General features: G+C 56.1%; 2 protein-coding genes across 2 annotated transcripts in view; one reads left to right on the plus strand and one right to left on the minus strand.

Annotated features, from left to right (window-relative positions):
- Positions 1–26,138, minus strand: part of Su(var)3-3 (lysine-specific histone demethylase Su(var)3-3) — an 81,222-nt gene that overhangs the window by 30,079 nt on the left and 25,005 nt on the right. The window lies entirely within an intron of this gene.
- Positions 8,709–12,431, plus strand: Tollo (Toll-like receptor Tollo). Its single transcript, XM_076320748.1, has one exon. The coding sequence runs from the start codon at positions 8,709–8,711 to the stop codon at positions 12,429–12,431; it is 3,723 nt and encodes a 1,240-aa protein (XP_076176863.1).

Here is a 26,138-nt window from a genome sequence, read left to right on the forward strand (position 1 = left end):
TCACCAAGGGTGGAACGAAATCCGCCCCTGTTTCGAGTCTCGACGGTACGTGTTCACGCACGCGTCTCGGCTCGGCACGGCACGGCTCGTACGAGCCCGGTACGTATTGCGACGTGTGGACGAGGCTTTAACGACCGGCTGAAAAAAATTGGGCAGTTTTCGTTTACCGAGTCTTAGCCGGTTCGCGAGGTCGTTAATTTTCGGGTGGCCGCCGGTGGGATACGTCTCTCGCCCACCGTCGAGTCTTTGAACTCGAGATTACCTTCGGTTGGCTTCGGTTCCTTCGATGCTTTTTCGATCTGTGAGAACGCGAGAATATCCCTCGCCGTTTCTTTCAACGAACGCGTACACCGCCGTCTCGAATATTTTTCTCGCGATTCTCGTCGCACAGCGGCTTCTGCGATCGAGGATCGATCCTCTTCCCTCGACGATTCGCGTACACCGATCGACTCGATCGTAATCCGTGCAAGTTCGAGCGTCGCGAATCGGACGAATACGATCTAGCGAACCGTTGCCGATCGATTGCGCTTCGCGAGCACGAAAATCGGTGCGTCGGGAGCGACGGTGCGATAAACACCGATCGCGCGACGATCTTGCAAAGTATCGTTCGAAAAGTGTCGTTCCGATGTCGACGACGCTCGAGACAGAGAGCTCCCGGCAAACGTCTCGGAAATTAGCGAAACGATCGAACGTCGATCGTACAACGACCCGGTATCGTTTGCATAAATTTCGTACCGTTTCGAAACTCTCAGTCGACGTGAATCGATGCGCGGAGTCCTCGTTTACCGTGTCTCCGGTTCCCCGCGAAAGAGAGAAAGTAAACGGTGTTTCGCTCGAATTCGAAACGATCGAGGAATTTCGTTCTCGACGAGCAATTTTCGCCGTTCGGTATTTTCCATGTCCGGGCCGGCGAACCTCGAGCAAAAGAGAAACGAAAACGCCCGGTTCGCGCGACGGGCTCTTCAACTATCGGCTAAACATTATTTTCCAGCGTGGCGAGTTAACAGTCGCTCGTTTCCACCGGGTTCCGAAGGTGCTTATTAAAAGCGGTCGAGTTGTCAAAGTTTCACGCGCTATTAAACGATCGCCAGCCGCGCAGAATTATCGCGGCAGGAAACTCGGTGGAGAAAAAGAAAGAAGCGGTGGCGGCGGAACGGTCGCGAACGGGGGAATCTATACCGGGTCTGGACGTCGCGCCGTTACGATCAATTAAGACGTTCGAGCGCGAAACTTATGCAACGAGCTGCTTTTCACGATCGTTCGTGAGTCACGCCGGACCGGAACAGCTGCTCTCGAGCTTCTCTCGAGCGTCTCTGGAAGCGCCGTGAGCCAGCGGAATCCGTTAATTTTCACGGTGGCCATCGACGAGACGGGACGGAAGAACCTTGGATCGTCGTCGATCGACCGTCCTCTGCTCGAATTTCGAGCGTTTACCGGTAAACTTTCTCGAGCACCGAAACGTTTCCGCGAGAGATCGATCCGGGCCTTTCACGGTTCACGGTTCACGGAGACGTCGAGGGGCCCGATCGCGCGTTCGACGCCGGCCGAGACCAGTCCGTGAATTCTGGACTACCTTGGCGTAGCCGTGGCGATCGCTCGCAGCCAACTACGCATCCCCCCCGGAGGAGGCCGTGGAGTTATCGTAATCGTTAACGAGACTGCTGTCAGCGTGCTAAGATACCCGGGGGTCCCTCGCCATTAACCTTCCGCTAACAAAGGCATTGCCACGTTCTTCGCTCCCGGCGTACCGACCCGCTCCCTTCCTTATTTATATGCATAACTCGGTAAAGGTGTAATGAAAATTTCACGGTCAACTCGATTATAGACGATCGCCGCGCGTCTCTCGTCACCTCCTTCTTTCTCAGCCACCCGGTCCCGTCCTTTTCGTTCGCGGGCCCTCTCTCGGTTGCTCTCCTCTTCCTACCTGTTTCCCCCTCCCTCGACCTCGTTGCTCTCTTCCGTCTCTGTTTCGCGTTCGACTCGACTCGGCATCGATTCTTCTCTCGTAGGAAGAACCGTGCTTCTAATCCCCGCGAGTCAACGGTCTCTTTCTCTGTCTCTCGTTGCCGTCGATCGGCCCCCTCCCTCGGCTCCTCGTTCGGTGGGTTTCTCTCTCTCGAATTCTCCGCGGATCGTCGGCTCTTTCTCGCGCCGGAACGGCCGACACCGCACGCCTGTTACACGCGGAAAACGACTTCTCGGGATCGCGCCTCTCTCGGCGATAAATTTTCCACGGTGATTATCGATACGCCGCGATTATCCCCCGTAACCCGCCGCGATAATAAACTTTATCGTAACGATGGTTGACGAGCGGCCGTCGAAAGGTGGGGTCGGAAAAAGGCGTGGAACCGGAGGAGAGCTCTCGTTTCACCGGCTACGTTTCGCGGTTATTACGGTCACCGGATTATTTAAATACCGAGCACTGGTTCGTCCGTTCTTCGACGATGCCTTTATATTTATTGGACGCTTACCGTTACGCCGGCTAGCGTAATTCGACTTTTATCTCTAACACGGGGGGTTGTACCGGTCTTTAGTTTGATTCAATCGACGCGATTGCGCGCTTACCGCTCGTCCTTTTACGCGTAATTGAATATAAACTCGTCCGGAACGAGATATCTCTCGCCGGTGGTGTATGGATCGAGCCGAGTTAATCGTCGATAAATTATCGACGACTGTGTTTCGCTCGACGATGCGTACACGCCGCGCGAGAGACGCGAAACCGAGCCAAGAATCGAAAATCGAAGGTACCTCGAGTCCGAGTCCTCCGTTGTCGAAACTTTCCATCATTCTTCGAGACCGTTTCGTCCTCGGGGACGGGCGCCGCTTCCGGTGATTGCGTCCCTCGATCGTTATTCGTTCGATCGAAGGTTCGACCGCGCGAGCCGAGAAAAACCGAGGGGCGCGTCGCAACGTAAGAAGAAGGCGCGTTCCTCGCGTAGCTGTAACTCCGAGGACGCGGAAAAGAGAGAACGAGAGGGCTGTGTCGAAACACGGCAAAACACGGCAAAACTCGGTACCGCGACGACGAACCGAAAGAGGAGCCGAGACGATCTCGCGAACGCGCTTCGTAACGGAAGGTTTGGTGCGGTACGGTGCTCCCTTCGCGAAAACTCTGGTTCCGGTTGGTTCGTTCGCGAGGACCGACGACGAGTCGAGGTACGGCGGACGATCGTTCCTTTGGCTCGAAATCGAGGATTCGCGCGCAAAGTTGGCAGGCGTTTGCGTCTGGTCTCGATTCCACGGCATCTTTCGATTCTTTCTCACGCGGTCGAAATTAAAATTATTTTACAGATCCGGCGCGGCAGCTATCGTTACGACCCATTGTTGCTCGGGGAACGGCAATAAACTGCGCGTAAAAAGGCACCGGTGGAGACCGAGGCTCAATGCTCGGACGATAAGAATGTAGGACGAACCTAGCAGGTGATCGTCGTGGGCATTGCCTCGCAGTTCGTGATTTCGTGCCGGTCTCGAAACAATAAACAACGTCGAGACTGCTCCCGGGACACGAAGAAAAGCCAGAGGCCCGAGTGAAAGTGCGCTACGAGCATCCTAGTTCTCCGGTTCAGGATCCTAGCGCGCCGATCGCGCTCCTAGCCTCGATCGCGGCGGACCCGATCTTTGCCTTTGGAAATTTTCGATCGCTGTACGATCGGCGGCTCGTGTCCGCGATTCGATTACGCGCGGAACCGAACGGGAGGAAACGCTCGTGTTGTCGTAGCGTTGCGAGGAGAATTGACTCTCGCGAGACGGTCATCCGTTATCCGTTACGACGGAATCTCTCGCGCGAGCGATCCGAGGCGATGCATTGGGATACCGTTGACGCTAAACGGTACGCGCGCGAATTGGGTAACCGATTCGACGCGCGATACGTTCGTTAAAAGCGTCGCGCGTGCGTCTACCGATTGGGATAACTCGATTTCCCGGTGTCGGAGGATTATAAATTTTTCAAAGTGTCCTTTTGTAATCGCCGGACAGTATCTACGGTGTTCCGTCTCGGCTGTCAAAGTTGCATTCCGAACGAATAAATAACGCGGCGGTTCGAGGGGGCCCCGTACCGGTGAATTATCGTTACGCATCGGTCTTTATCAAACCGGTAAAGCGACGATCGGAATCCGGTAGTTTCGCGCAGCATTGTGCCGCGCGATCCGGACGCGTTTGATCGATTCTCTCGTCGGTGGCTAACGAGCGGCCCGCTCGTTTCGCGTCTCGGCCCGGTCCAAGCCAGCGCCCGGAAAAAGAAGGAAATCGGACCGCGAGCGAGCCGTTCGGGCCCGATCGCGTAATTTCGCGAGCCGCGATGCGCGAGGTTGGACGACGATCTCGGGTCTCTCGGTGATCGCGCGCGCCTCGATGTCCCGAACGCGGAGACACGCGCGTGCGTCCGCTCGCGTACAGGGTGCCCTCCGATGTACAAGCGATCCTCGAGCACCGTCGCAAGAAACAAGCGTACTCTTCTTCGATACGTTACCGAGCAATTTTCTCTCTTAGGAGCAATTGCTCGGCTGCCGTTTCACCCCGAGCGGCAAAGAAATCCCATAAAACCATCCGGTAAAACCGCATCGCGATAAAGTCTCGTTGAAAAGATCGGGACCGGTCGTTTTGCTCGAAAGGTTTCACCTCTCCGCGCGATCGATTCATATTTTCCGCGCAAAGTTCCACGAGTCTCGCGAACGAAACGAACGGTCCTCTGGTCGCGAGACTCGTCGATTTTTCAACGAGGCCGACGCTCGTTCGGAAACACCCTGTATAGAGCGGGCCGAGGTTCGGTAGTTGATTAGATTTAAAAGAATGCCCCGTCACCTGCACCGTTGAAAGGAGACTAGGCCCAGGGGCGGGTTGGTGGGGCGTTCGTGGCGGATAGGAGGAGAGTACACGGGGAGAAGGAGAAGGAGAAGGAGAAGGAGAAGGAGAAGGAGAAAGAGAAGGCCGAGCGGGAGGATCGCGGAGGTAGGGGGCGATCGTGAGCAACGAGGGGCCCGAGCACGAGGCCCCAGCGATCACTGACCGCTTTCGCCGATCCCAGCCGCCAGCTAGCCACCTTTCAGCGGCGCAGCCATCGGGGCATCCTCCTTCTTAAGGCTCGTTCACATCGCGTCGCTAATCAAAGCCGACAAGCGGGGAAAAAAGCGGCGTCGGACGGTTCGGTTCCCCGAGAAATCATGGGAATTCGTTCTTTCGAGCGATTCCGAGTGGTCCGTGGTTGCGCAACGCCCTTCGGGGCGAGGATTCCGTAGACTCGTCGACGCCGAAACCGTGATTCTTTCGAATCGGCGGTGCGCGCTCGAAAGCTACCGGCTCGATTTCGAGTACGACGAACGTAATTAAACGCAACGCTCGAAAACGCGTCCGTTAACGAGGGAGAGAGAAACGGGTTTGCGACGACCAGAGCCGTCCGTGAACTTGAAGGATACTCGGAGTTTCGCGTATCGCGTGTACTTGAAACGGCGTTTCTCGTCGATACAAGGTTTTGCGAACGTACGGGTATACATCGGAGGCTCGCGCGGTCGCGCGCGCGCGCGCGCGCACACCTTCCTACCGTCTTACAAAGTCGAACGCTTCGAATCTTTTTCGCGTTCCGGCGTAAGAAGCGGCAGCCTCGAAAGAAAAACGTTCGAACGACCGGTTCGAAAAGTATCGCGCTACGATCTACGATGTCTCGGGACGCCGAGTTTTCGAGAACACGTAGCAACCGTCTACCCCGTTTCGCGAGTTTTTCGGAGCGAGTAAATTCGGAGCTTTCGCGAGCATCGGTCGAAATCGAGGGGAAACCGCGAGTGGGCGCCAACATCGTCTTCGTCGAACCGGACGACTTTTTCCGGGAAGAACGGAGGAAGAATTCTGTATAACGAGGAGGAATTGTGAGAAAGAACCCGAGGCGATCGAGGCACTTAACTGGTTGCAGTCTCGCTTTACGGCGAGTGATATATGGTTAATTCGCGAAACACCGGACACTCGAGCAATAACGTTACCGGCGCTCATTGACGACTAAAATGCAGACTATGGGCAATTACCACCGCGAGAGAGAACTGCGCGGAAAGGTGAAATATTATACCGATTTATGCCCACGGCCTTGGTAAAGATCTCGTAATAAGGATCAATGTGCCCGCTCGATAAAATACACCACCGCGAAGACGCACCTCCCCGCTGCGGTTTATTTCCTCGGCTCGCTATTAACGACAATGAGTTCTATCCGTTATTCCGTTACTCCTCGCCGTCTTATAATTGTGAATCGTTTCGCCGAACGGTCCTCCTCTGTACGCGGTGTTCCAGGAGGAAACGTCGATACCGTACGGTACCGCGTGCAACCGAGCTGGAGGCCTTCGAGACGTTGGCTTCGAGAAGCGTTGTATTTCACCTCGAAATCTCCCGATGGAAATACGTTTCGACGAGCGGGTAACGCGAATTGGCCGTAATTGGACGCAACGTTTGTTCCCCGTTCGGAACAATCCGCAGAATCGGATGGCAGAGTTTCCTCTCGGAACCGTCTCGCGAAAAACGAAGGAGCGCTCGAGCGGTAAAACCGAGCGAGCCCCGTCCACGGCTTCGAATCGGAACGAATCGGGCACGGGGACAAGGGCGACGTTCGTCTCACCGACGATACTTTTAGCGGACCGATGAAACCGATCTATCCTCTCGTTCGAATTTCGACGAGTAAATCGGGACGGGACGAGACGAGAACGACGTATACGAGAGGATGGGCTGGCAACGCGGGCCCCTAGTTTGCCCAGGTAAAGGTAACAAATCACTTTTCAACGGTGGGAGATGGAACTACCGAGCATCGTTTTCCGAAAGGAGCCCGACTTTTCTCTCTCTCGCTCTCCGCGGGGCACCACTCGACGTGTCCCTCCGCACGATTCCCCGACACAATGCGTCCGATCGTTTTACACTCAATGGGCCGAGAATCGGCGAATCCCGAACAGAGGACAAAGCTAATAATGACGCGGCGGAAAACACGCGCGAAAGGAAACAAGTATCTCGCCTCGACGCTTTTACGAAAAGAATCTCGAGCACCGCCCCGTTCACCGTGACAGAAATTTTTACGCCTCGTCCTCTTATTTTCCGCCACGGGATCCGCAATGGCCGACCACGGTATTTCGCGCGATCCCTCTCCGCGGTACGAGCGACCGCTCACCGTACCAAGTGCGCGAGTACACCGTCCGCGCGAGAGATTACCCACCCGCGAGTAGACGGCACCGGGAGATTTTCGATTCCGCGAAAATCTGGGGAAATTCGCGCCAACGAACAACGCTCGTCCCCCCGGGTACGCGGACCAGCTCTCGCGCCTCTTCCGAATCGAGGGAATCCGCGGTGAACGGGCAGAGGAGAGGGGGAAAAAAGAAGAACGGCTAGTTGCAAAATACTAGTCGGGGACTCGCGACAACTGGAATGCGAACGGGACCGGGATTCGCACAAAGCCATCGGAGCGAACATTCTTTTTCGAGGTTTCATTCTTCGTGACAGAATCGTAGAAACGATGTGAGAACAGATGACGGTGAGGCAAGGTTTCACGGACGAATCGAACGGCAATACGGCAAAAGGGATAGAGAGAAAGGGGGAAAGGAAGACCGAGCGAACGAGGGAGAACCGTGGAACACGAGATGCGAGGGGGTGGGGTGTACGAGGGAGGGCCGTCACGGAGGTAGGGGAACCGAGCGTACCGGCAGAACCGAGAGGAAGCTAGCTGCGAAAGAGAACGAGGGACAAGGAAACAAGAACGCGGTGGATGGAGGCTGCAGATGCCGAGGAGCCACTGTAAGGGCCCAGAGAGTGTACCTGTCTTGTTTTTATAGGCTTGCCAGAACGTCGGACCCCGGCTACGGAGGACGACGGCGATGACGACGACGACGACGACGACGATCGCGACGACCGCAACGATCGCGACGACCGCGACGAGCGCGACGACCGCGACGTCCACGACGGCGACCACGACCACGACCACGACCACGAACACGACCGCGACGACAACGACGACACCGACGACGACCACGACCACGACGAAGGAGAGAAGGTGTGCACGGTGGGGGAAGAAAGGACGGCTGAGACGCGCGGCGCGGCGTGGAGCGGCGTGGAGCGGCGTGGAGCGGCACGGAGCGGTGCGGCACGGTGCGGTGCGGTGCGGTGCGGTGCGGCGCGAGGAGAGTGGACAGGGTGGGCGGAGGGGCGAGGGTAGCGGTGCCAGTTCGGGCCTTACAACTTGCCAACCAGTCCTCGGAGAACCGTGGGTCTTACCGGAGCCGTATATACGTGTATTAACGCCCCGTAACTTTTCGTCGTTGTCGAGTATTTTTCTTCTAGGGTGTATCGGTGTAATCTCGGGAGGTCGGTGAACCCCGAGCGCGCACGGTTTCTTTCGGTAGTGTGTACATCGTCGCGGACGTTCGGGGATAACGTTTCGAGGATGAAATCTCCAGGATTATAGGGCTTAGCGGGAACATCGGTAGAGAGAAACAGAGAGAGAGAGAGAGAGAGAGAGAGAGAGAGAGAGAGAGAGAGAGAGAGGGAACGCGAACGCTGGCTAGGATCGTTCCGATGAGAGCGCGTTCGCGAAAGCTAAGAGGATACGAGTGACATGGACGACGTGAGGTAAAAGATCGGTGGGTCCGGGACTTAAATGGATCGCAGCCGGTTTCGCGACGGATAGCGAGTCGCCCGAGGAATCGAGGATCTCACGAGAGCGTTGATGGAAGATTGAGAGAACGGGCGGAAAAATGCGGGGCAGTCCTGCGTTCTTCGCCATATTACTGGGCACGATATTCGGTGTCCTCGGCGCGTCCCTCAGCAAGGCACTGAGGTACAAAGCACCGGACGAGTGCAAGTGGGTCGCGACCGGCGACACCGAGGACGACGTCTCGCTGGTCTGTCGTCTGAGGACCATAAACAGCGAGCTGGAGAATACGAACTTCAGCGTGATACAGCCCCAGCACACGGTGCGGCTCCGGCTGGAATGCAGCGACGCGTTGTTCTACCAGAGCTCCCTGAGCGCCGGTAGCTTCCGACCGTTGGTCGAGCTGCGCGAGCTCGTGATCGAGTACTGTAAAATCGGCAATCTATCGGACGACGCGTTCAAGGGGCTGAAAGAGTTGCGCAATCTGACCGTGAGGACCCACAACACCGACTGGTCGGCGATGGCGCTCGACGTGTCGGCCGGCGCGTTCACCGACGAGCTCCGACAACTGGAGAAACTCGATCTCGGGGAGAACAACATGTGGAGCATACCCGAGGGCGCTCTCTGCCCGTTGATAAACCTCGAGATCCTCAACTTGACGAGAAATCGGCTCCGCGAGGTGACGAGTTTCCGGTTCAACGGCGCCGCCAGATGCCTCTCGAACCTGAAGGAACTGGATCTGAGCAACAACAGCATCGAGTCGTTGCCGAGCGCCGCGTTCTCGGGACTGGCGCGTCTCCACAGCTTGGATCTACGGTGCAACGCCGTCAGCTTCATGGCGGACCGGGCGTTCGAGGGCCTCTCCTCGTTGGCCATCTTGAGGCTCGCCGACAATCGGCTCGCCAGCCTGCCGCCGGAATTGTTCAGCGACGCGAGAAACATCCAGGAGATTCATCTGAGGAACAATACGTTGAACGTGCTACCGCCCGGTTTGTTCAGTGAACTGACGCAGTTGTTGGTGCTCGATCTCTCGCACAACGAGTTGACCGCCGAGTGGGTGAACGCGGCCACCTTCGGTGGTTTGGTACGTTTAGTGGTGCTGGATCTGGCCAACAACCGTATCGCTCGATTGGACCCGACGGTGTTTCGCGACCTCTACAGCCTCCAGATTCTACGGCTCCAGGAGAACCTGCTGGAGACCCTACCGGAGAACACGTTCTCCGCGCTCTATAATCTGCACACGTTGCTGCTCAGCGATAATCTACTGACCGTTATCGACGCCACCACGCTGAGCGGGCTCTACGTGCTGAATCTGCTCTCGCTGGACAATAACCGGCTGCACACGATACACCCGGGCTCCCTGAGAAATGCCTCCTCCCTGCAAGAGTTCCACCTGAACCGTAACCAGCTCAAGTCCGTCCCGGACGCGCTGAAAGCCACTCCCCTTCTGCGAACCCTCGACCTCGGTGAGAATCTCATTTCGGAGATACCGACCGGCACGTTCGACCACGTGGCCCAGCTTTACGGGCTTCGATTAACCGAAAATCATATCGGGAATCTGACGAAGGGCGTCTTCGATCGTATCAAGGAACTGAAGATATTAAATCTCGCGATGAACCGCATACAGTACATCGAACCCGGGACGTTCGACGAGAATCTGAACCTCCAGGCGATACGTCTGGACGGGAATCAATTGACGGACATTGCCGGTCTCTTCACCAATCTCTCGAACCTCGTTTGGCTGAACGTCAGCGACAACAAACTGAAATGGTTCGACTACGCGATGATACCGACCGGGTTGCAGTGGCTCGACATCCATTCGAACGAGATACGGGAGCTGGGCAACTACTTCGAGATCGAGAGCCAACTGCAGTTGAGCACCTTCGACGCCAGCGAGAACAAGCTCACCGAGATCACCGGGAACGCGATACCGATGAGCGTCGAGCTCCTCTTCCTCAACGACAACCAGATATCCAAGGTGCAGAGCTACTCGTTCTTCAAGAAACCGAACTTGACGCGGGTCGACCTCAAGGGTAACCAGATTCGCAACTTGGAGCCGTACGCGTTGAGAATAAGCGCGGTACCGCCGGACAAACCGCTACCGGAGTTCTACATCGGTGACAATCGGTATCTGTGCGATTGCACCATGGAGTGGTTGCAACGGGTGAACAGGCAGAACCAATCCCGAGTGCAACCGCGCGTTATGGACCTCGAGAGCATCTACTGCGAGCTCCTCTACGACCGGGAGCACACCTTCGTACCCCTGGTCGAGGCCTCGCACTCCCAGTTCCTCTGCAAGTACGAGAGCCATTGCTTCGCTCTCTGCCATTGCTGCGACTTCGACGCTTGCGACTGCGAGATGACCTGCCCGCAGAACTGCACGTGCTACCACGATCAATCGTGGTCGGCGAACGTGGTCGATTGCTCGAACGGCGGTTACGTCAACAAGCTGCCCGAACGGATCCCGATGGACGCGACTAGGCTCTATTTGGACGGGAACGACCTGCGCGTCGTCTCCAGTCACGCGTTCATCGGCCGCAAGAAGCTCAAGGTCTTGTTCCTCAATTCCTCGAACATCGAGATCGTGCAGAATCGTTCGTTCAACGGTCTCCGGGACCTCGAGGATCTTCACCTACAGGACAACCGTGTCCGCGAGCTACGGGGACACGAGTTCGAGGGACTGGACGCGCTCAAGCAGCTCTACCTGCAACGCAATCGCATCTTCTCGATCGGGAACGACACCTTCGCGTCGTTGCGCTCGTTGCGCGTTCTGCGCCTCGAGAACAATCGTCTGACCACGCTGGCGGTCTGGGCGCTACCCTCTTCCATCGAGATCGGGCTGTCCGGGAACCCGTGGTCCTGCGAGTGCGATTACCTGCAGAGTTACCGGGAGTGGATCCGCGATCCGAACGTGCGCGTCACGGACGCGTCCGCGTTGCGCTGCGTGTACAACGTGACGGAGTTCGAGGCGTTCGGGGACGAAGTGTTCGCGGACAACGAGTTCGGTTTCTCGGTGGCGAGCAACGCCGACCGCGAGAGGAGCAACGACACCGCGGTCTGCACCGGGGCGGCCAGCGTCGAGAACGACGCGCACCGCAACTACACAAAGACCATCATCGAGAAACAGGCCCTGCAGGATTACCTGCCCCTTCTGATCGCTACCCTGGTCGGGTCCCTGCTCGTCATGCTGCTCTGCATGCTGGCTTTCGTGTTCCGGCAGGAGCTCCGCGTGTGGTTTCACTCGCGGTTCGGGGTCCGGATATTCTACAGGAACCACGAGGTCGACCGCGACGACCGCGACAAGCTGTTCGACGCGTTCGTCAGCTACAGCTCCAAGGACGAGGCGTTCGTCGCCGAGGAGCTCGCACCGGTCCTCGAGATGGGCAATCCCTCGTACAAGCTCTGCCTCCACTATCGAGACTTTCCCGTCGGTAGCTTCATAGCGGACACGATCGTGCAAGCGGTCGAGTCCTCGCGGCGTACGATCATGGTACTCTCGGAGAACTTTATCAAGTCCGAGTGGTGTCGCTTCGACTTCAAGTCGGCGCACCATCAGGTACTACGCGATCGAAGGCGCAGGCTGATATTGGTGCTGGTGGGCGACGTTCATCAGCGGGACCTCGACCCGGACATACGACTCTATCTCAAGACCAACACCTACTTGCAATGGGGCGACAAACTCTTCTGGGAGAAGCTGCGATTCGCGTTACCCGACGTCCCCAACAATCAGAGGACCACGCAAAGGACGAGGCAGCCGCCGCCGGTCCGACGGCAACACAACAACCGAACCTCCAACGGATCGCGCACCGTCTCCGTGCACATATGAGCCGTCTTCCTCGTTTGTGCGCGCGTACGCGAGCGCGGGTTCGCGCGACCGACCGTCGCCGCGCGTTCGACCGAACGACGGGTACAGTGCGTTTCACTGCGGTGCAATACGTGGCCTAGAGTTGCCTTTAGAGTGTAAATACAGCGAGGATTTATACGCACTATATATATATATAAAAAGTATATATGTATGTTTACGGAAACAAAGTGTACGACTGGAAAACGAAAAGTGTCTTGTAAATAGATCGCGACGTATGAGGAAAGTATGTGTACGTGTATGTATATGTATATCTATCTCTATCTGTATGTGTACACGTGTGCGCGTGTACGTAGATAGGCGCGCACGACACGTTCAAGGTGCTTCCTCGTGAAAATGGAATATACGAGACTCGGCGTCCCGGTTGTCTGCGCGATCCCAGCGAGTCAGTGAGTCGCTAGATAGCTCAAAGTCGTTGTAAATACGTGTCGCCGTATTTTCCTCCTCCAAGACTGTTCTCGGTGTCGATCGAGCTCACGGTCAATTTAGGTGATAAACCAGTGCGCGGAAGATCTCGTCGCAGGAGAAAATCGTTCTCGTACCGCGGCACGCTCGCTGGTGTGCCATGTGAATCGTTTACCTTTTGCGCGCCGTAACGCGAAAATCCCTCCTCGGCGTGGACTTTCTCGAGGAATCGAACGAACGTAAATACGGTCGTAAGGTCGCGAATCCTCGCCCGTGATATCGTTCGTCGACCATTCGGAGAATCGTGTCCCGATTCCGTGTCCCGCGCGAGCAAACCGACGAGTGATACACCACTTCCTAATCGTAGCTATCGATGTATATTTAATTGCACTTGGACCGGCTGACGGCGAACTTGGACCAGGTACGCGGAGCTTGCAATTGTAAAGTATTATGCGTGCGTCTAATTCTTATTTATTTCGACCTGAACGTTTCGGAGACTTCGCGTGTATTCGCGAGCTTGCGAACGATGGGATTCCGTTCGATTTCGAGATCACCATGGGAAGTCTCCATTTGAATTCGGCAGTCGTCTGGTTTGTTTCTTGCCGCTGAGAATTTCGTTGCAACGAACGGTCGTTTCGAGGGAATCCGGCGAAACTTCCGTCCCAGAGCTTTACGTCTTGCCCCGGGAACGATTGATCAAACTTCACGTGCAATTAGTTCCCCTTAACTGCGACCGTCGAATTCAAAATGCGCGTCGCGCAAGGAAACTAAAGTACCGCTATAAATAATTGAAAATATAATGTACAAACGTGGAACAATTTTCCTTTAGCTTTCCTCGCAAGCGGCTCTCTTGTTTTGCGGACTATCCCGACAACGTGAAAGATATTATTAGAATAAAAATCTGTGACTGAACAATAAAATGCTCTATTTTTATGTTTTTAACACCTTCTGCTTGTTTCTTTTCTTCTTCTTGCAGCCCCGTTCCCGATACTCCGAAACGACCGATTATTCCCGCCCGATCGATTCCTCGATCGAGGATCGTCGCGAGCGAACAAACTCTTTCGTCTCGGGCCACAAAACTATGCGCAAACTTCCGCGTCGTCTCCTCGACTGCTTTTCCGAGAGAATTTCACCGCGAAACAATATACCTTATGCTAATCGAGTCACGTCTGTTTACATTGTCATCACGTTTCGTTACCGTTACATCGTCGGAATAAGTAATGCCCGCCTCGTTGTAATAGAAATCGGATAGTTTCGTAAAAGAGCGTCGAGCGAGGTTGGTCGGTTGGCTGGCTGGCTCTCGTTCGCTCGATCGTTCGCTCAGAGTCTTTGATCATTCTCGTCGCAAGAACAACAACGTTGCTCGCACGAATCGAAACCGAACGAGTCGCTGAATTCGAACAGATCTACCCACATTTTACGAAGACGAGAGACCGCGTTCGTTCCACGATTGGAAATCGATTCTCGAAATCGTCGCGAGAAAAATTGTCGACCGATTACCGCGAAACGCATCGTACCGTCTCGCGGTTTTCGAGTTTTCAAACGTTCGCGTAGAATAGCAAGTTTCCAACTCGCGGCGAATCCTCGCGATCGAATCGAGCCTGCCCTCTCGATTTTCGAGTTTCTCTTCGATTCGAGTCCACCGCTCCGAGACGCACGATCGAGAATGCCAACGATTCGAGAGTCGGTGAAACTTTTACCGATCGCGCGGAACGACCATCGATACGCTCTTGTCGAAGAGCACCGCTATCGGTGTGTACGCGATTCCGCGCGTAATCGGCGCGCGGCAATTGCACCGATGCGCAAGAGATATGACGCAAAACGCGGCGGTTGCGGCCACCGCGATATTACGAATAACGCAAATATGTGTCACGGACCGGCGTACAATCGCGATTACGTGAATTATGGAAGAACCGAGAGTCCAACCTAGCCCTGCATGGCGCAACCAACGGCAAACGCGTTTTGCGGTTTGCTTAATGGCATTCGGAGTTCGCATTGTGCGCCGGTCATTTTCAGTAATAATAATCGTAATCGCGATTTCCTAAGGTTTCAGTTGCGTGCGTCTCGGGCCTTACGTGGCGCGCCGACGAGCAGAGTAATCCCGGCTAATCGACGAATCGATATCGATATCGACGAGCGTTATTGCCACGGTGGGAAAACGCATTTTCTACGGAATTTCTCGACGAGTTTACCGCGATCGTGCCGCGGTGTCGACTTTGTTCGACGCACTCGTCGACGTCCTCGAGGAAAATACGAATAAACCTCCAGCGAGAAAATAGTTTGCGAACGACGGTCCGAACGATTAAAAACGATTAAAAAAGAAAAAAGAAAAAAGCAAAACACCCTCGATGCGTTTCTCCGTAAGACAGAAATTGGAAAGTCCGCTTGGCGTCCGGTCGACGTATCGTTTCATCGAACGCTCGTTCGTAAGATTCGTTCTCGAGAATTATCCGCATCGTCGCGGCTTCTTAATTACTTCCAGCGGTGCGTCTTCCGTCGCCGATCGAAACACGAGCAACGAAGATTCGGCCATTAAGGTCGAAGGAACGGAGCCCCGATACAATCCGATTTTGATTAATTACGCGGAACGAATAAAATGATTCGTCGCGACACCCTGTCCGTTCTCGTATCGCGGTCGAAACAAAAGAATTTCTCGCCGACCGGTACCGCGCGGACGACTACGAGAATACGAATTGCAAATCTCGCGGATAAATTCGAGCGCGAACGACGGAGCCGGTATCGGTTAGCGATCGTTGGAACGTATTCGCTCGATTCAATTACTTATCTTATCGGAGTATTATTAAGCGTTTATGGCGTACGCTAGACGCCCGGGAGAGAGTAGCGCGTCGCTGGTTTCGCGAGGAGGGAGCGAGAGGGCCGAGCGACGCCAGTGTGCGTCGTCGCGCGAGTAACGAGTCCGTATTCTTTCCAGGGTCCCGATCCTGTTCTGCCACTTTTGTAATTAACAAGCCCTTAACAACGTATCACGGGCGAAACACCGCCCCGTGTCGTCGTTTCGAGCTTCCTCGTTGAAAGCCTCCTTCGTTCGGCCTCCGTTCGAGTATAATTTACCGAGCTGGCAAAAATCCACCCGGTATCGCAACCTGCCGCGACTACCGTACCAAAGAATCGAGAATTATGCGAGCGAATCGAAACGGAGCGCCGCTGCCGATCGTGTAGCGGATCGATCCGAGGGCGAGCCGCGCGCGACCGGACACCGATAGAAAACGCGCGCCAACCACGACGGAGAAAAATCGACCGAACGAGAAACACGATTAAGAACGTGTACGATCGAGGGCGAACCGGAGGCAAAAGGGTGCGATCGACGTTGCGTTGAATATTCAGATCGGAGCACCGGTGATCGAGGCAAAAACCTAACCGGTGCAAAAACCACGCCGACTCTTACGATCCTCCCTACCTACGTCGCCATCGGCCGATTCGTACCATCGACGTCCGCGATAAAACTCGATCTCGCGATAAACGAACACTCTGGGAAATTGTTCGTCTTTCCGCGATTCGGGTACGCTCGCGGTTGGAAATTATCGAAACGATCGAGAAAAAGAAGAAACGATCTTTAAGAGCGAAACTCTCGTTCGGCAGCCACGAGTATCGCGGGTCCTCGGAATAACGAGTTTAGGGTGGAACCGAGTCGTCCGAGACCGGATTAGCTCGAGCGGTCGAGCAACGAGAGATCCGTGTTCGAATCCCGATTCGCAAGAAGAGACACGAGTTGGTCGTTGAACGCGCGCGTGCAGCCGCAAACCTAGCAAGAACGGTGCCTTCGAAACGAACGCGGAGCTTATTAAACGGCAAGAAGGGAAGAGTCGTCGAACGAGAAAAGCGAAAAAAGGGAGGCAATGGTCGTAAACCCGGCAACCTGTGTATCGGAACCTTCTGGGTGGGGGAGAAAAAACTGAGAAACGCAAAGAAGGAGAACGAGGGGCCTCGCGAAAAGAGAAAACTAGCGCGTAAGGATATCCGCGGCTGGCCGCGACGAGGAAGCGAACGCCGGCGAACGAACCGTAATGGCGAAGCTAGGAGCTAAAAGATCGTGGCGCGGAAAACAATGAATTAGGGCCGATAAAGTACGAGGAGCGGCGGAGGGGCCAGCCGCTTATTCTTCGAATATTTCTTTGCCGGTGGAGCTCCGTTCGTTTAGCAGCTCGCTAACTCGTTCGCGCAGTAGTTAAGCAGCACCGGAGAATGCAGCTCGCATGCCTGCCAACCTTCTCCCCCGTCTAGTAGCGGCTAGTGGCCCGATGCTTTATGCGGTATAACGGAATTTCTGTTTGCGCTATCTGCCGGCAACGGCACACGCGACTTCTGCTCCGCCGTGGCCGAGGCCATGTTAGGAAGAGGCCGATTGCGATTCGTGGCTCAGATTAAGACCAATGAGCGGAAGGCATCGTTAGTCGAAATCGCTGTGCATCGATGCATTCGAGAGATAGGTTTTGCCCCTTTTCGTCCTAACAAACGGAGGATTCGTGGTAGGGGTTTTGTAACCGGGTCGATTGGAGCACCGAGACACGTAGCGTTCGCCGAGGAACAGTTTCGCGGGACATGTGCCTCGAACGCTTTCCCGTTCGCGAACCGAACTACGCGCCGGTAGTTGCCCCGCGAACCGTACCTACCGCCAAAACGGAGGACTCGACCAATTTCGTCGGGAGAAACGTGGCCCGGTTAGAAATCGATTATCGACGAAACGTTGCTCGCGTACTCGGATGCGCGACCACCTCCTCCGACTCGAAAAACGATCCTCGTCCGTAAACTATTCAAACGGGGCGAAGCTTCGGTCGAAAAACCGTATCTTCGATTACAAGCGACATTGGCACGTGAACTTTATATTCGCGTGTACGATTGCGTGTACGCGAATGTTGCCGCGTAGTTTAGTTATCGCGATTGAGAATTTAGTGTCCGGCTCGCATTGTCTCGCGGAGCGAATGCATATTTCACACGTGCACTATCCTTGCACCGGCCGCCGTCGTGTAGTCGCTGCGGCTTGCTGATTATGCGAGCGGCACAGTCGGTTACACCGCGATACCCTCTTGCGTATACATCGTCGCGACGGCGCGGACCGGTGCACCGCTACGAGTAACATCATAATAACTCGCAGAAATCATTTCGAGCCTTTGCGAAGAAACTTTCGAACGTCCGCCGCGTAGAACCGCCGACGTTGATCCGACCGCGTCCCGACGATCCTCCCGATGCCATTGATCGCGAGCAGCACCGCGAGCTGCCCGGGCTCGCCGAATTTTTCTTACATCGGCGAAAAAAATCGTTCCTGCTCGAACGATGAAAAGTTTGGCCAAGTTTACCGCGAGAACAACCAAGAGGAGTTCGCCGGGAAAGATTCCGCTCGAGGTACGAGACCGTTCGTCTCCCCCTCCGTTCGAAAGGATCGCGAGCAGAAACGCGAGCCAGCGCGGCTCGTTTACGACGCGCGGCCCTCCGACTAAATCGACTTTTAACGAACCGAGATAAACGTTCGATAATTCGATTTATCGAGGGAGCATCGCGAGGGTAAACGTTATTGCATCGACGGAGGTGGATCCGCTGGTCCGCGCGAGACTGACACCACCGGAAGGAACGTTTCGAGGAGCGAGCGGCGTCTCGATCGATTACGAAGCACTTTCGCGGAACATCGAATCGGATCCAACCTCCGTCGGTTCGAGAGGTCGAAAACGCAAGTTGCAGGGGACCGGTGACTTTAATCGACTCTTTGCCAAGCGCAACTCCTTCGAACGAGTCGCGGGGCGTGTCGGGCCGTTTCGCTCGCTTCTCTCCCTCTCTCTCTCGTACGGGGGCTGTAAACTGGCATCCGAGACTTTGCTCGTAATAATACCACGAGACCCCGTTGACACGCCTCGTTGCTGGTTAAAGCCCGGCTAACGGAGCAACGGACCTCGACCTTTTTTTACACCGCGTACATATCCGATCGCCGGCCGCGCTTATCGACCAACGACTCGTAACGACCGTTCGAGTACGCGTCCGAGCTTACAATTCGACGAATCGAGTTTCCGAAGCTTCGTCGAAATTTCGAGCGAGCTGGAAAATTTGGAAACTTTTCGATCGAAAAATCGCGCAGTCGCGGGGATCGAGTTACGCGTCGATCGAGACACACGGAACCTCGGCGAAGGATCTTGGCGCGCGTTCGGGACCGGGTGACCGCGAGATAACCGGAAACGTAGCGGCAAATTCGGATTGAATCGTTACAATTATCGCGGATAAGGTTCGCAACGCGGTTGCATTCTTCCATCGCGAGGGCGAGCATCGACGAGAAAAATGACAACTCGTTACCGCTACTTACGCGCCGTGTACTCTGGACGGCGTCCAGCTCGCCGCTATCTCCGGCCGCGAAGAATTTTCAATTAGCGATCAAGAAGCGTTCGAAAGCTCGGAAAGTATCGCCGGCGCATTCCCAGCGGTCCACCGAAAACGAGCGACGTTTCCCGAACCCGATCCTTTATCTACGAACTTATCGTCCCACGAATCTCACCGCTTCCCCTTTACGCCATATATGTCATCGAGCTAGAACGTCCGAATACCGATCGAGCCGATCCCCGTGCAGCCCGGTAGCATCCACGGCGGAGCGAGCGGTCCGAGTCCGCTTCGCGAGTAGCCGGGGAGCCAAGTATTCCGTGGTCTCTCGCGCGCTCGCATGCCTCGGTCGCTCGGTCGGTCGGTCGGTCGGTTGGTTGCCCGGTTGCTTGGCTCGGGGCACCAAAGGCGTGGTGGGGACGGTTAGCGCCCGTCCACCTTCCTTCCAACGGGCGGCTATGACAAGAAACGTGCTCTCTGTCTTATATGCCCTCGAGTTTTCGTCCTGCTCCGAGAACGTTGTCCTCGCTGTTGCCGCGGAAAGCCCAAGCGAAGTCGAGTCGAGTCGAGTCGAGTCGAATCGAGTCGAGTCGAGTCGACTCGAGCCGAGCCGAGCGACCGAAGTCGGCTCTCGTGCGCTGCTATCGTCCTTAAGGCCGGTTTACAGCCGCATAAGCCGCGACGGTAATTAAACGACCCCACTTAAGGCTAATGCACGAGGACGCCGCGATCCCACCTTTTCCACGATTCCCGCGTCGCGTATTTTTTAATTAAACACGGGGCACCGCTAACCCCCTTCCGAACGGACGGTCCGGGGGCGCGAGCCGATTCGTTTCACGGGTCGAGGATCGAACGGAGTCGGTCCCCGGATCGAGTATGCGAGATGGATCGTCGGAACGAATCGTTTCGCGGAACGAAACCAGCCACTGTGTAACCTTTTCGGATCGAGATGTTCCGGACAACGCGCTTCCCTTGTACCGAACGGTGTCGGTACATTCCCGGCGACATACTTTTCCCCTTTTGGCCCGGTATCCGAACGGGAGATACGCGTACGAAATTCTTACGCGCGCGGATCGCCCGTCCTACCAACGATCGTTTCGCGACGATCATTTTTCGACCAGTCGTTCCAAGGTCGTCGCGCCGCGCGTCCATCCAAACGCTCCATCCGAAGAAAATCGATTCGCGCGGCCTAGGATATCGGCTCGAGGGCCGGAAGCTCTCGAATCGTAGACGAAGGGTCGACGCTCGGCCGCCGTCGAGAAGCAAAAAGGGAAAGCTTTTCGGGCTCGAAGAAACGCGAAACACCGCGAACGACCGAACGCGACAAAGACACTTTTCGAGACCGAAGTGAATAATACAGCCGGATAGCGGTGCATGTTTCAAAGGGGCAGGAACTTCTTAATAACACGAAGAAACGAATCAATCCGGCCCAGCGACGATACGTGCATAATGCAATTCCCTGACTTGCATTTCTTTCGCTGTAAGCAACGAGGAGAGTGCTCGCGGGTAGCTCCAACGAACGTCGATATCCAATGTAAAGGAATAATTCAGCGGACCGTGTTTCTGGCTTGCCCGGGATCTCGAGCGCGGAGAGCTCAAGATCTCTCCCTCCCTCTCTCTCTCTCTCTCTCTCTCTCTCTCTCTTTTTCTCTCTGTCTCCCCCTCCTGCCACCCCCGATCCTCATCCCCGTCCTGCCGCCCGAACTTTTCTTTCTCGAGCAGCTTGTCTCCGGGCTAATACCATTCGCTCGACGATATCGAGAAAAAGTATTCCCTGCCGGAGCACGCTCGTGGCTGCTCCGTCGCGAGGACGGGGACGGGCTCTTCCCGAGCCGCGCCGCGCCGCCCAGGAAAAACCGTATCACCGAGGAGTTCTGTTCGCGGAAGAAGCGAAACAGCGGAAAGTACAAGAACGACCCCAGAAGACGAACGGGAGGAAGAAGCGGGCTCGGTGCTGCGGGAAAGAAATGGAAACGCGAGATCGCCCCGAGTGACGACGTATCGGGACGAGAAGTCTTTCCGAGTTCCCGGAACGACCGAGATCGCGAACGAAAGGTTGACGAGCCGGATTTCAACGAAAGAAAGCACCGAGAGAAAGATCGCCGGCCAGGGCCAAGTGCAAAGACGAACCGGAGAAAAAGAGAGGAAACCGGAGGAGAGGAGAGGAAAGGGGAGGGCACGGTCGCGCGAGGGGAGAGACGTACTCGGTGTATCCGGTATTCGAGCCGAAGGTGTTGCGTGCAACTTAACGAGCTAACGACGAGCCGTGCGAGTGCGATTTTCTTTCCTATCGACCTCGATCTACTTCTCCCGGTCGTTCTCTCTCTCCTTCCCACCCTCGTATCGTCCCCTTTTCCGTTCTTCCCACCCTTTGGCAACGTTTCCGTTTCTCTCCGCAGCGTTCGAGTTCCGATCGTACGGTCTCTCTCCGCGACCGCGCTCGCTTCTCACCCCTTCTCGTCGTTTGCGTAATTCTCGCTGCGCGGGCCCGAGCGCGAACGCGAACGCGAACGCGCGCACACGGCTCCTAGCCTCGCTCTTTCGCGCATCCGTGTAGCCTTTTCAGGGTAAAAAGTCCGCGACGACGCGGATGCCATCGCGGCTGCCGTTTTACGGCACGTTGAGCCTGTCAGTGCAAGTACGCTAGATTAACTCGGGACTCGCTAATAGGCCGCATTACCGTGCCCCTCGCGCGTGGTCCGAGTTTCTCACAAACGAAGACTGAATTATTCAGGATCGTGTCGTCTCGCTGATCCCTATGACCGCGCGATCATCGAGGATAATCGATGGCTGCTCGACCGGCCGGCCGGCACGACTCGCGACACGGTACGGATAATCGCGAACCAACGGAACCGCGACCGTTTCGTCAAAATCTCCTCGAGCCACGGCTCGCGTTCCTCGCGACTCGATTTCGATCAATTATCCGAACGCGAACGCGAACGCGAACTCGCTCGGCTACCCCTCGATCGTAAATTAGTGTTCCGCGATGCGCGTTTCGTTGGCTCGTTGCCGCACCAGCTGGGAAAAACTTCTTCCGCTCGGTGGGTCGGTATTCACCGTGTAACGCGAAACTACCTGTACACGTGTTGGTGCTATTCTTCGGTGTTCGCGGAGGTAGGCAAGTCCCTCCGTCCGAGAGAGGAACGCGACACTGTTCGAAGCAAACTTCGAAGCAAACCCTCGAAAACCTCGTTTAGAAGGCGGTACGTCGCGCGAAACGATCACCGGATCGTTCGGTCGAGTCGTTCCGAGTTTCGCGCGACCGGGCCTACCGTGTAAATCGAAACGATCCCGTAGAAAAACCGAGTCCGGCTCGGAGAGATCGACCGGTAAAAAGTATCGACGATACCGTTTGGCGAACGAAAAATTATTTTCAAGGAAAAGAGTTACGACCGCGCGCGAAAGGCTCTCGAGGAACCCTCTCGGTGTTCGATCGACGACGAATTTACCAATCGAATTCTGCTAAACGCACCGTGGTCGTTCCTCTCCGGAATCCTCGCGCGATGCGTATCGCTTGCGAGTAATCGTAGAGCGACGAACGGTCGTATTACGAACGAGTTTCCGTTCACCGGGGCGCGTAACTATACGTCAGCGCGTTAATTACGCAAACGAAATGTGTATCGTACGAGTGTCAACGATCCGCGCGTACACGCGTATCGACCTACCCTTCCTCGAAGCGGAGAATCAAGGTCCGCCTCGCGACTCTCGCGTTACGAACCTCGACGAGCAGTGATTCGCAAATTTTCGCCAACGAGCGAGTCCCGGTGTACCTCGTACGCGTACCGAGCTCCCGGCGTGAGAACGGCTCTTCGAGTCTGCATTTACCGAGCAACGTGTCGCGGAAGCGAGGAGCCGTATCTGGCGGGCAACCGCGCGCGCTGGAACCGCCTAAATCAATCGGAAGCGTTATCCAGAAACACACTTAGCGCGCGAAGAAAAATCCCCGGTGGTAATTGAACGCGATAGCTCGGAACGCGCGCGTATTCGTCGAGCTCCGGGGTGAACGGGAGGCTAAGAACGCGAGGCGAGCCGCGAACGAATCCAGGAACCCGTCCTTCCTGGATTTCGCGGCGATAAGGCGACGCTCGTGTTCGAAACGGTGCTGCTCCGTGGCTCGAACGCGGCGCGAGTGAGCGCCACTGGCCGCGAACTCGGGGAGAATATGGGCGCTCGACGGTGGGAATACACGTGCACAACGATGCTGCACGAAAATTCATATCCACCGTGGCAGCCGAGCAGCGTATAAAGGCGAGCCACGACCGTCCAAATATATTTGCGCATACATTTTTTCCTTCGCGGTTATACAATCCAAGAAGTTACCGCCACCTCGCCCCCACCCGAACCCCGTTCTCGCCTTTCGCGTCCGGCCGAAAAAAGGGATCGTTGCAGCTTGAAATAAACGTACGAGCCTTCGAATACATTATCGAGTGAATTCTTGTTTATGGCATTCCAAAAGGTGGGACAACGCGGATATCGTTTACTCGCGGCGTGGCGCGGCGCAGCGCGGCCAAGCTGGCCCGGACCACGCCGCGAGCTTGGGCCCGGACCGACCGGCCGGATACGTGCCTCCGTCGAAATAAACGCGGCGAAGAAATTTGTTCCCGGGGCCGCACGGGTCGAGAGGAATCGGGGAACCCGCGTCGTGAATAATAAGCGCGCGATATTATTACGAGCGACAAATAAACATTTTGCGGACGCGAGTTCGATATTTCACGCGGGCCGAGCTCGGGGTACGCGCGTTCACCGCGATCGCCGCGTTAAGCCGTGCGTACTTTAACGCCGCGGATTCGAACGAGACTCGCGACTAGATCCGCATCTTTAGAGCTCTTGATACGCGCGACGGTCACCCGTTTTGCCCCGCGATCCACGATGCGCCGGCGTACCGTTACAGTTTACGAGGAACGATATCTCGTTCGACGCACCGCGCCGATCCAACACCGTCCGACGCCGCCTCGAGATCACGGGAAATCGCTGGATAGGGGATTATCGTCGCGTTTCCGTTCCCGAGCCCGCGATACGCTCGAGGTGGCTTCGACCAGCGGCCGCCGTAATCGCCGGAGACGATAATTAATACATCGACTCCGCGTAACTATCTATTTATATTCCAACGGGCATTAACGTCGCCGTGATGGACGGACGCGTGCATGGCTATTGACTATTGGCATCGCGATAGTGAATTACCGTTAATCCTTTAACCTTTCTCTACTTTCCCCACCGCGAGGAATAACCTGTCGTCGCTCGCGCCGAAGATTCATGAACGACGCTTGTCGTCGCTTTCGTGCCACGGAGGACGCATTGTCCGCGAGAACACTGGGTCCACGGTGACTCGCGAAGCGAACCACTCCGCGAGAGTTTACGCGCTTGGGCCATAGGTGGGGGGGAACGATTTATCTTTCCGCGCGAACGCGCTCCGCCATTGAGAATTCAATCTTCCGTTCTATTTTCCTCTTTTTGTCCGGATCGGCGTTCGGTCGTTCGTCGAGGACCTATAATTTTCGAGGAGCGCGGAGACCGGGGGATAAAACGAAGACGCCTATCCACGGTTCGCTGGTCGAACGTGCGAGCCCACGGAGAATCGAACCTTGGAAGTAATCATTCCGGAAAGTAGCACGGTAGCGACGCAACGAATTCGAGCGTGAAATTCCGTGGATGGCCGGGAGACGATCGAGAGGTCGGTCGGTCGGTCGGTCGGTCGCACGCCGGTTTCCTGGAACGGGGCAGGATATCGAGCTCGCTGGGGGGTCGCGGGTGAAGGACGCGAGAGGATCCGACGGTCGCCGAACGCGATCCTCGCGTTTCCTTTCACCGAGAACGACGCCGGCACGCTATGGTTATCATTTCTTTGGCAAATTACAGTGAACACGACCGCGCCGCGGAAACGACGAAAGCGACGTTCTGCGCGCGCATAACGGTCTATTAGCGCTTCTCGCGCGTTCCCCGCTTCGAAAAGCGCACGCCTCCTCCGGCCGTTCCGAGCGACCGTTTGTAAAATGTCGGCCGCGTAATTGTGCCGTAATCAGGATCCGTCCGATGGAATTCCAAGCGCTCGGAGAGCACCACGAGGAATGTCCCACGCGTCCTATTCGCTTCGTATCGGTGTTCATCCGGCGTTTCAACGGCGTGACGCACCGTGGCCGGCGCGACGTCGAGAACGCGGCGCGTTAAAAGGGCTCCGTGAGCCCTCGCGAACGCCGAAACCTGCGCGCGGAGAACACGCGAAAACGAAACCACCGACGCGGACCCAAACATCGACCGACCGACCGACCGACCGACCGACCGACCGACCGACCGACCGACCGACTGCCTTTCGGAGCTACCACCAATATCCTTACCCCTCGGTGAGCCACCGATAATAATCGTTATTAGGCGGCCAGGCGAGCTTCCGGATACGAGTTTTCTCCGCCGCCGCCGTCCAGCGACGAACGAACCGAACAACGAGAGAAAAAGTTTCCCCCCGGTCAACGTCCTCGGCTCGAATTCGCCAACGTTGCGACCCTCTTTCGCCAACAATGTCGAAGCATCGACGCTACATCGTACGAAACACGCGCGCACCGGTCCTCCGATGCCTCTCGAAGAGGGGGTGCCTCGAGAGGGGTGCGCGAGAGGGAGACAAAGGACGCGAGGGGCCTTCGTAAGTTATCGGCCACGTCGCCGGGGAGTTTGCTATGCACGCTTTCTTCGGATAACCTTTCGGGCCGACAATTATTGGTAATATCGATACCGCACGCCCGTCGGCCGAAGAACTCACCTTTCCGTGCCTCGAACTCACGATCCGCTCGAGAGGCTCGAGAGCTCTCCTTGTAAATTACCCTCTGCCCACCGCCCCCTCCCCTCCACTTCGCCAATCGTATCTCCTCTCCGCCACCAGAGGCGCGCGCTCTCCGTCTCTCCTCCGCGGCGAGCGAGCTGCCTCCCCCACCCCCTTCGCTCGCGTTGTTTACAATGCAC

Source organism: Ptiloglossa arizonensis, chromosome 1, assembly GCF_051014685.1.
Source record: "Ptiloglossa arizonensis isolate GNS036 chromosome 1, iyPtiAriz1_principal, whole genome shotgun sequence".
Taxonomy (NCBI): domain Eukaryota; kingdom Metazoa; phylum Arthropoda; class Insecta; order Hymenoptera; family Colletidae; genus Ptiloglossa; species Ptiloglossa arizonensis.

Excerpts from the sequence above, each read along its gene's own strand:
- Tollo (XM_076320748.1), top strand. The coding sequence starts at position 8,709 with ATGCGGGGCAGTCCTGCGTTCTTCGCCATATTACTGGGCACGATATTC.